This window comes from Amaranthus tricolor, chromosome 8 (assembly GCF_026212465.1).
Source record: "Amaranthus tricolor cultivar Red isolate AtriRed21 chromosome 8, ASM2621246v1, whole genome shotgun sequence".
In the NCBI taxonomy this organism is placed as follows: Eukaryota; Viridiplantae; Streptophyta; class Magnoliopsida; order Caryophyllales; family Amaranthaceae; genus Amaranthus; species Amaranthus tricolor.
In genome coordinates, this window is record NC_080054.1 from 30,384,209 (window position 1) to 30,394,964 (window position 10,756).

General features: G+C 28.2%; 2 protein-coding genes across 2 annotated transcripts; one reads left to right on the forward strand and one right to left on the reverse strand.

Moving 5' to 3' along the window:
* The first annotated feature begins 224 nt into the window (after nt 1-224).
* Nucleotides 225-1,993, forward strand: LOC130820602 (cysteine-rich and transmembrane domain-containing protein WIH2-like). The gene is made up of 3 exons (XM_057686035.1): nt 225-384; nt 852-1,083; nt 1,823-1,993. Exons 1-3 carry the CDS (start codon nt 330-332, stop codon nt 1,875-1,877), a joined length of 342 nt encoding a protein of 113 aa, XP_057542018.1. The 5' UTR covers nt 225-329; the 3' UTR covers nt 1,878-1,993.
* Nucleotides 1,989-9,770, reverse strand: LOC130820599 (WAT1-related protein At1g70260-like). Its single transcript, XM_057686030.1, has 8 exons — nt 9,383-9,770; nt 8,930-8,989; nt 7,732-7,848; nt 5,258-5,519; nt 4,548-4,706; nt 3,466-3,614; nt 2,757-2,967; nt 1,989-2,533 (listed from the first exon to the last, which is right to left on the reverse strand). Exons 1-7 carry the CDS (start codon nt 9,583-9,585, stop codon nt 2,811-2,813), a joined length of 1,107 nt encoding a protein of 368 aa, XP_057542013.1. The 5' UTR covers nt 9,586-9,770; the 3' UTR covers nt 1,989-2,533; nt 2,757-2,810.
* Nucleotides 9,771-10,756: the final 986 nt, after the last annotated feature.

Below are 10,756 nucleotides of genomic sequence, written 5' to 3' on the forward strand. Positions count from 1 at the left end.
TTAATGGCAAAATCAAAATCTCGAATTAATGATCAATATACCATTTTTATATCATAAATCCATTTATTAGAAGGTCGATAATTTGTTTGTAAAGATTGCAAGTCCAAAACTCAAATAACACTTGTGCTTGATCAAGGATAAACGACAAAACAAGGAAACTTCTCAAAAAAAGGTGTCATCCCTTAAAACACAAGGGGTGTCCTTATCTTACTAAGGCTTTAGGGACTATTCCTCAAGCTTTAAGTTTGTTGAAGTCTTTAATAAGTTTTGCCAAAATATATAGAAATATTACTCCTAACTTAAATGTTATAGGAATAGTCATCAAAATTATGAGTTACTCCACAGTATCCCATGTTGCCCATGAATCCTACCCTCCACCACAAGGTAAGTTATTTTAAATCTATGGAAAAATTGACTTAAAACAATTCATTCTATTGTTTATCCGTTTTAAAAAAAATTGCCTTTTGAGTTATTCATGAATGATCCACCTCTAAAGCTATAAAAAAAAAATCAAAATCATTGCAAAGTTTTTTATTCGAGTCATCGGGTTGATTTCGGGTTAAATGTTTCGGGTCGATTTGAAATTGAGTTTGTGTCTGTATTGTTTTTTACATAATTGTAAATCAATTTTGAAGTCATATCAAATCGGATACAAGATGGGATAAATTTCGAATCATGGGATATATTTTGAATATCTCTCTTTACAACTAGTTCTCAACGTAAATGATTACTTGGGTGTAATTTGGGCGAATACTCACTACATGTGAGATGATTCTAAATATGTCTTTATATTTAGGCGGACAAGCAATAAGTTGGATTATCTGGTTTTAATTAGTTGACTTTAACTGCAGGATACCCTGGAGTAGCACCTCCACCGCCACCTCGTCCTAGGTTCGAGCAAGGTTATGCGTCTGGGCTTGGGCCTAGGCCTGGTCCTGGGCCTGGTTATCAAAGCTACTTCAGTGATAATTACCCACCACAAGTATCCCACATGCACTACAGTGGCCCAACTCGGCCCTTTCAGCAGCCCTATGGTGGCTATCACTCCAATGACAACGGGCTTTCTTCTCTCCTTAGGGCTGCGTATGTCTTTTCACACAAATTTCTCTTTTCTTTGAACATTAATTGTCTATTAAGAGTTAAGACCGTCTCACGTAAAATGATTGTAATTAGATCAACTCAAACTATTAAGAAACAATTTTAATTTGGTCAGCTTAAACTATTAAAATAAAAACCCTCTTTCTATTATAAATGAGAGTTCAGTTTTTTTTTTGTTTTTTTTTTTTTTTTTTATGTTTTTTATATAGGGATTCCTCTTAGATGAGACAATTTTGTAGAGACTGACTGTTGAAAGTTAATCCATCGTGATGATTATTTTGAATGAAAAAACTATAATTAAAATTATTTTTGACTTACTCTGGTGGTGATTAAGATTTATATATTTTATCCTTTATAAATTTTATGAGATACAGTTTCTTTGAGAGACCATCTATAATTAAGTCGGCCCATAAAAAAAATATAAAATAAGAGTAAGCATTAAGCTTAATTGGGTTGAGTCTGAGAGACGTCTCTCATAGAAACGGTCTCTCAATAGAGCTGTTGTTTACCCTTATGACAAAGATCAAATTTTCAGGCCTACAAAAGCAGCACAAATATGACAATTTTAAAATTTTAAAAATTTCAAAATTTTAAATTTTAAATATTTCATTATTTAATCATCTCTTAAATCTCAAATTTATAAGATTATTTATCATACTTCAACTATTGTATAATGGTAATTCAATATATCAGAAATGTATAATTGATATTATTGTGGATGCAGTATGGCTGCTCTCTGTTGTTGCTGCTTTTTGGAACAATGCTGTAATTTTTGGTGATTATTTTGGCTACTTTCTCATAATCACAAGTGGATATTCCAAATTATCAATATAATAATGGATGTACTACAATTTTTTCATAATAATCTTATTACTTGTGATGTGAATTGTTTCAATTAGCTGCTTTTATTATGTTATTTATGAATTTATGATTAAATTAAGCTAAGGGAATACAAAGGGAACAAGAATCTTTTTTATTTATTCGTAAAAAGGAGTTATTTACTTCAATTTAGGAACCACTAAATTATTTAAAATTTGATATTACTTAAATTAAATTAAGCTAACTAACCAGAATCTAACTAATAAAAAATTTATAGTTTAAAATGATGAAACTTGCTTATTAAATGAGTCAAGGTTGTAGAAACTCTAAACACTTTTGCATGCTTCCATATTACATAATTAAGATAGACCTCTCTTAGCTCATTACATTTCCCCAAAAAAAGCTGGGCTATTTTATTATGCACTTCTTCATAATAACATTTTTACAATATTAATATTGCTCCAATTTAACAAGATTTATAATTCATGTACTTAATTCAATCTCTTTAATTTACGTATTTTTCCATATTCTTGAATTTCGTCTTGTTTTCCTCGGATAATCTTGATTCAGAAATAAGAAAAAAGAGATATCTCCCTCCATGCTCCATTTCATAAGCCTGCATTGTTAAAAACTTTCATCAGTTAAAAGCGACAATTAAACTTAAAAATAACTTAGATTATGATTGAACTAACATATATATAGTTAGAGACAAGTTATGAGGTTAGATATACATAAAATAAAATTTGACATACATTATATAAAAATATATTCCTTAATTTATTATGTTAAATATCATAGTATAAAATTTAAATAATAAAACAAAGTTATTAATTAATTACCTGCGAAATATATTTGTAGTTTAATTTATTGGTAGAAAAATGCATGAAATTTATTCACACTTGTTCTTGGGCATTTTGATTATGCAAAAGAGGGGCCTTGATATCCGATGAAGCAGATTTGATTGAATCTTGTTCAGCTTTCTTGGCTTCCTCCTTGACTCCCCATAATACTGTATAGTACCCCACTCCTACTATAATTGTGCCTATAACACTACATTATAAAAAATACCAATAATTATTATATATGATAATTTAATTGAATATATTTTTGAATTTAACCTATTTTTAAGTCTATAAAGATTAGTATATAAGCAGCGGTGGTTCTAGGCCTCACCATATTCAAAAAATGTCATATGCCCATCAAAATTTTTGTCTATATTGTTAGAGTATATGACATATTATAGAATTTCAATAATCAGTTTAAACTTTTACCAAAAAAGTTAGCCCAAAAGGAACCATAATAAATGTATAAAACGCAATTGACAAACTCTATTAAGACTGTATCACCGTGAGACGACTTAATATTGGCAAATATAATTTTTATTTTCTTAAATTTAATGAAAAAATTTTTTTTATTTAGTTATCTCCTTTGTAAGTTTAACTCAATTAATTTTATTTTAAATATAAATAATTTAAACTGTTTGTATAGGTCTGTCTCACGGTAAAATGTGACTTGCCGAACACAATTAGAAAGGGAGTATGGGCTTACCTTCCATAACAAAGAGTGCCAAAGAAACTTTCACCAAAAAAGTTAGCCCAAAAGATCCCAGCAGGCTTGAACATGGCTACGTACATAGGACCCTTCATACTCATTATCCATGCTTGGATTCTGCTACGTACTAGTGTCCCAAATATGGCCTGCATTTTTCCTCATTTTATTAATTTAATTCGATAGTTTGGAATTTAGTTCTATACAAATAAATCTATGTACTTCTAGTTCACATGTATCAATGTATTTTTTACACTTTTAGTGAAAACTGTAGCTAGGGGAAAAGCTAAGAAAAAAAAGTTAAAAGGGATAGAAAATAGCTAAAAAAAACTAGAACCTTTAATGGTCTAACCCAATGTAATATTAAAGTTTTACTAATTCTTGTGAGAGACAATCTTTTTGATAGACCATCTCTATTTGACCTGACCCAAAAAAAAATATAGAGTAAATTTCTCGGTAGACATTTAGAATATTGTAAGCACTTAAGTACTTACTCGGTGGACAATAAGTATATTGTAAGTAGGCATTAAGAATATAGTAAGTAGGCCAGTAGATTAAGTTTCTCGATAGACATTAAAAATATTGCAAGTAGGCATTTTAAGTACTTTTTCGGTGGGCATTAAGTATATCGTAAGTAGGGCATTAAGATTAATGTAAATAGGTATTAAGAATACAGTAAATAACACTAAAGTTTAATGGGTTGGGTCTAAAAAACGTCTTTCAAAAAGAAAATCTCTGAAGTTTTTATGCGATTGAAGCACCACATATTTATTGCTTAGATGATTATACCACTTGTGTATAATCAAAACATTTGAAGAGATCAAACTTTAAAATATCAACCATGAGATCGGGCTGCAGGGGTCTGAGTCTCTGTCAGGCCCGTTGGGCTTCCCCATGAATGTAGCAATCTAGCTACAGCAAAAACTAATGTATCTACTAGAAATTCTAATTAATTTTGATTTTAATAACGATTTAAATCATTAGTGTGTATTTAAATCGTAAAATCATATAATTCTATTATCTAAATCGAGATTGTAACAATATCAACTAAAAAGGTAAAAGAAAGAAAATGAAGTGCTTACTGTCAAAACAATGATAAGAAGTTCCAAATCCCACTTTAATTTCCAAGCATTCAAATCTCCATTGGCAATAATGTCCACAAAGAAAGTTTGGATTGTCCCAAAGATAGTATAGCAAGTTACTATCACCATCATATCAGGGAATCTTGTGAATGTTGAAACCTGATCAACCAAAATAACAACAGGGCAAAAACAATCAACATTCTACATCAATACATATTAAAAGAAAACAACATTTGAAACCGACTTTTCCGTTTCATTTAGATTGCTAAGAAAATACAATTTCCTTTCAATTGCAAATTTATAAGTGTGTTTAATTAATGTGTTTTTAGTTGACTTTTAGCTTTTTGTTAAAACAGCTAAAGAAAAGTCTTTTTGTAAATGACTCTTAAGTTGGATGAAAAGATGGATTTTAATGCAAAACAAAAAAAGCTATTATGATATTTTTTTTATTAGCTTTCCCCTTTTTATTTATTTTCTTTAAAATTTATCGACAATTAGCATTTAATTTTTAACAAACTGCTTCATAATAAGTAGCTTAAACATCTAACTTATCAGTCAATACTTTCGACCGGTTAAATCAGCTAAAAGCCAATTGTCATGCATATCCTATATAAAATAGTTTGTACGTAGAAATCTAAAACCGAGTAAATTCAAAAGAACAAAGAATTGATAAAAAATGTTGTAATTTGAGGATTTGTAAAAAAATTTACCTGGATTATACTCCATATGGCAATGAAGAAGGTTGCACAAGCAAGCAAAAAGGTGCCAAACATCCATTCCTCAGTGGTAGAGATAAATATGAAGAAAGGCTTAGTTGAGCCTTTAAGATGAAACATGATAGGCCCAATTATTGGCCCATTGAGGATGGATGGGCCCAAATACACGGCTACCATGACTGCGCCCATGATAGATAGTAAGACTCCAATGATCTTGATTTTAGTGCTTTTGTTTCTTAACTTCAACTCAGCTTTCCTGTTTATGCATTTTTATTATTAATTAACTATACTAAATGAAGTTCGTGAATGTTTAAAGATTTTTCTACCGCAAAATATTGAAGAGAAAAATGTTATGTAAAATTGTAGAAAATAAACTAATATTTGCTCAATCTGCTGAAAATAAATTTAATTGTTATTTATTTTTAAATAAATTCACTATTATTATAATTGCTGAAAATAAACTTAATAGTTTATTTATAATTTCAACTAAAAAAATAGTTTATTCATAATTTTTGACTTATAAAGAAGGTTTGAAAATTGTTATAAACAATAGGCCGGTTTATTTTTAACAAATATACTTAATAGGTAGATTTAAAAAATAAATAATAAATGTGTTTATTTTCAGCAAACCAAATAAAGCTTGGTTTATGATTAACAATTTACCCAAAATATAATATATATATATATATATATATATATATATATATATATATATATATATATATATATAAATATATATATATATATATATATATATATATATATATATATATATATATATATATATATATATATATATATATGTAAAACGGTAAAAAAATGATTGAGTAGAAACTTTGTACTATTAGAAGTTTAGTTCTCTGATTCGAATTTTATATGTTTATTTGTGCTTTTAAACCTAATTATTTTTTGTTCTTTGATATGGTATCGATGTTAAGGTTATTGTTTCCGTATATTATACTGCTAATATAAGTGACATAACGGTAGGAGATGAAGCAAAAACTTGCAATAAGTTTGTTTTTCAATTTTACAATTTTCGAAAATTTAGAGCCTATAAAAGCATGTCATTAAACTAAATATATAAAAGGATAATATTTAAGAACCACTACTGCCTTATAAATTCTTGTGTGAAGATCATCTATTAACACATTATATTTTTTATTTTTAAATGAATAATAAATACAAATTTATGTAAAAGATTAGTGATAAAATTGAAATGGTGTAGAAAAAATTAAATTATTTAGAGTAGAGAAAAATAAATTATTGGTAAATAATGCTCTAATGAATTGGTACCAATAAAAGAAGTAGTGATTCATTCCTTGAGAAGAAGTCATTGTCACAATGATGGACAGAAATTGGAACCATTAAGTGATGACATACTAGCTAGTAATTGAAATATTTCATAAATTATAAAACTAAGAACATCATATATATATATAGTATATTCTACAAATTGTTTTTTTATATATCAAATATTCTATTAACTAACTCTGTACCTATTAAAGGATGTAGAAAGATTTATCCTCATAATTCAACCAACCAACAGTAAGTATTTATGGAGTACATGTCAATACTCCTATCATTTTCCATGATTGTTCTTGGTTCTCAAATTCATTTGTTACATTTTGACATGTCAAAATAGTTGGTCGGTTTTAAATCAAGTCATTTTCTGTCAGATTAATTTTGAGTTAGATAAAAAATTAATATAGTCCAAGTAAATTTAATTTGTGTAATTTTCGAATTATGAATTTGATTTTTTATGTATGTCTAATTAGGTGGAATTATGGAATTATGTTCGGTTTAAGTTAGTTAAGTTGAATTTAAAAAATCTACTTATAAAATTCATGACAAAAGATAAAATTTTTGAATTTTTTATTTATAAAAGAAAAAAGTTGAATTCTTCATGTAACCCCTCTAATTTCTTTAAAATTTTTTGAGTCCCTTAAAGGTCAAAAATAGATAACTTATTAATTATTGATCTATCTAATTTTAAACTAATTAAAAATTCAACCAGTATTTGATGTGTCATAACTTGTAAAAAAGATAAATTCTGATATTTAATCCAAGTACGATCTAATTTAGAAATACTGAAAATAAATTTAATGGATCAAACACAACGAAGTCATTTTTCAAATTTACAAATTTTTTTTATTTTGAAGCTACTTCTTTTAAGTTGAAACCATAATTGATTGGATCACATATCAAGTAGCTAGATTATAAGTTGAAAATTGATTGGAGTAGCTTTACAAATTTCAAAGAAAATTTAATATAATATTTATAACAGATCTACTTAAAATAAAATTTTCGATTCCACCATCGATATGGACCATCACATGAAGACAATAAAATCATTGAAGAATCAAGAAATCATCATTGAAATTAATATCTTAGAAGTATTAATTTAGTGGAAAATTTGACATATTCCATGCAAATAATTAGTAAGTGGGAGATATGGATGAAAAGTATACCTGAGAATAAGATTAAGGAAGAACTGAAAGGATGGTAGCAATAGTCCCATTGCACATACAACTATTGGTGAGCTGTCACGTAGCCCCGTAAATGCAAGGTTTTGAGCTATTGTTATCCTGCCATTCACATACAAATTATATATTTAGCGTTTTAAAAAAAAAACAATAAAAAAATGAATTAACTAATAAGATATAATAATAACACAAATTTTTATAAGAGTCGGTTTTTTTAAGAGATCATTTCTGATTGAGTCGACCCATAAAAGAAAAAATATAGAGTAAGAGTAATCATTAAATTTTAATGGATTAGAACTTAAAGACGTTTCTCAGAAACACGGTATCTTAGAAGACTAGCTGTAATAATAATAACATATAATAATATCTAACACTTACTGTTACTAATTTATTGCTACCACTTTTTACTATTGAAACCAAATATAACAAAAAAAATTAGATTTTTAGTTAAAATTCTGTCCAATTTGTAAATGATAATTATTCATCAATTATTTTGAATACTGGCTAAATTATGCTAGCTAGGGTAAAGAATACCATTAAATCACTAACGGATACATTTTTCACTATGCAATACGTAAGTTTAAAAAATGACAACAATATGTCATTATTTCAATATTAAATGACTTTTTGAGAAAATTTAACTAACAAATTTCTCTAACCTTATTAATAAAAAATTACTTTTTTACTTAAAGATTAGACGAATCTTCTTCGAACAAAAGGAGAAAGAGATTTATTATTTTTACATAGATGATGAGAATTATTCAATTCCTATATAATAATAAAAAAAAGTTTTAAAAACCGCTTTTAACCTTCATAATTTAGTATAAGGTCTCCAATATGGAGTACTCTATTTGAAGGGATCCATTCCACCATAGCAAAACACCAACTTGCATCGTGGAAGCTTATTGTATTCGGTCAGTAGTTTAGTACAACCAGATACTATCCTTCGTTTCCTTATAATAACTATAATTTTCCTAAGTTCTCTTTAAATTTTTTATGAGTGCGTTTTGAGAAAAGTATAGCAATTGTTAAGAAACGAATTAAGGATAGCTAGTATGCTTGGGTGTGTGTCTACATGCCATACGTATTTATGCATGCATGATATACATATAATATAGAAATAAAAAATAAAAAAAAAATAAAAAAAAAAACAGACAAACAATCAAGAAAAGCAAAAACTAACCCGGTAAGACCAAGGAGGAAAAATCGAGTAAGAAGATCTCTATTAAAAATCATTTTCATACTGCCAAAATTCAACAAAAAATACATAAACCAATATTAGAATTTCATAATCCATTTATATTGTTGGATATTATGGGATCTCAACTATAAGCTTAAGTTTTTAATTGAGTTGATTTTTTGACATGGTATTAAAGCCAGCGTAATAAGAGATCACGGGTTTAAATCTCAACCATGCACCCCTTATTTGTGGAATATTCCACGTTAGGTAGGAGAAGATCTTGTGTTGCACCCACACTTCTAACTCAAAAGGCTTTCGTGTAAGGAGGCATTACATATCCTTAAGCTTTAAGTCAGCCATCAGCTTAAATTTTTTGCGGAGTTAATTACTTGAGATATGTCATAAATAATAAAAAAAAATTAATTTGTAAATGAATAATAAACCTAATAAGCTTACCTATCCCTATGATAGATGAGACAATATACAAGAAGAAGAACAGAAGAAAGAGCATTAGAATAAGCAACAAACACAAATTGACTCATTCCAATAGCCATGGCAGATTTAGCTGTTATTGTTAAAGCAATTGTACATCCTTCTACTAAAAACATGGTCATAAATGGAATTATTTCCCACATTTTCCCTCCTGATCTCTTCTCCATTCAATTTCTTGCTTATGATCTTCAAATAAGCTAAGAACACAACAATCAAGCTAGCTAGCAAGTAGAGAAAAAAAAGATGACTTCTTTTTTCTCTTTGATCGTTCCTTTGGGGTGAGGAAGACGAATGGTTCTACGTCTATGTTTATACTAAGAAATAAATGGGAGAAGAAAAAAAATAAAAAAATAAAATCAAGAGGGAAATGATTTTTTAAAGGTTTGTTTTTTATTGGAAAAAAAAAATCATAATTTACTTTGATTTAGTTTATGATAAAAAAATACTCCCTCCTATTCAGCTTATGTGTCCCATTTCCTTTTATGGTCAAGTCATCTTAATTGTCTCATTTCTATTTTTGGTATGGGTTTTTGACTTTTATGCCCTTAGTAACTTTATCCTATTTTCAATTATACCCTCCATTACCCATACTAATTTTTCTCCCTTACACTAAAAAACCCATAATACCACTCTCTTTCCTACCCTTAGGGTCCCACTTTTGACTCTCCTTAAAATCCGTGAAAAGTCAAATGAGACTCATAAGGTGAATAGGAGGGAGTAGTAAATTGACTTATCAAATTAAGTGGAACTTTTTCGGAAATTTCATGTGGTGACCTTGAGTTTTTGACTTTTTTATGTGGTGGACAAATCGTTTTTTAATCCGCGTGGTGATCCTAAACTTCTAACTTAGATGAAAACATATGATCAGCCCCTAGATCCTACTTAGATGAAAGCTCTGGTAGAAGTTATTTAACGACATTTTAATATACATCTGTCACAAAGATAAAAGGGATAGATTTCAGATTATGTTATTTTTGAATCAGATTAGCTTTAGGTTAGTTATTCTCAAGTCACATTATGTCTAATTTCATTAGATTCGAATCAACCTAATAGGTGGAGGGTTAAAAATAAATAATTAACAATTAAACTAGTAAAAAAAACTTTTAAAAATTTTTTGGTTGATAAATTTTTTCATGTGATTGATGAATTGAAAATGGAGTGATATATGGTATATATTATTATTTATGTGAAAAGAGAAGAAATGGTTTGGTGATCCTTTCATGAACGTATGAAGGTACTAATTTGGGGTCGAGAAGTAGCAACTCGGGGCACAAGCCGTCAAAAACAGTTAGCTGACTCAGCAATTTGGGTTTGTTAATCCTTTGACCTTTGCTGATG

Coding starts and splice junctions, on each gene's coding strand:
- LOC130820602 (XM_057686035.1), top strand. CDS start 330: ATGAGTTACTCCACAGTATCCCATGTTGCCCATGAATCCTACCCTCCA. Junction 385..851: donor ATCCTACCCTCCACCACAAG/GTAAGTTATTTT, acceptor CTTTAACTGCAG/GATACCCTGGAGTAGCACCT. Junction 1,084..1,822: donor TCTTCTCTCCTTAGGGCTGC/GTATGTCTTTTC, acceptor TTGTGGATGCAG/TATGGCTGCTCTCTGTTGTT.
- LOC130820599 (XM_057686030.1), bottom strand. CDS start 9,585: ATGGAGAAGAGATCAGGAGGGAAAATGTGGGAAATAATTCCATTTATG. Junction 8,990..9,382: donor CTCATCTATCATAGGGATAG/GTAAGCTTATTA, acceptor GAATTTTGGCAG/TATGAAAATGATTTTTAATA. Junction 2,968..3,465: donor GGCACTCTTTGTTATGGAAG/GTAAGCCCATAC, acceptor TTTATAATGTAG/TGTTATAGGCACAATTATAG.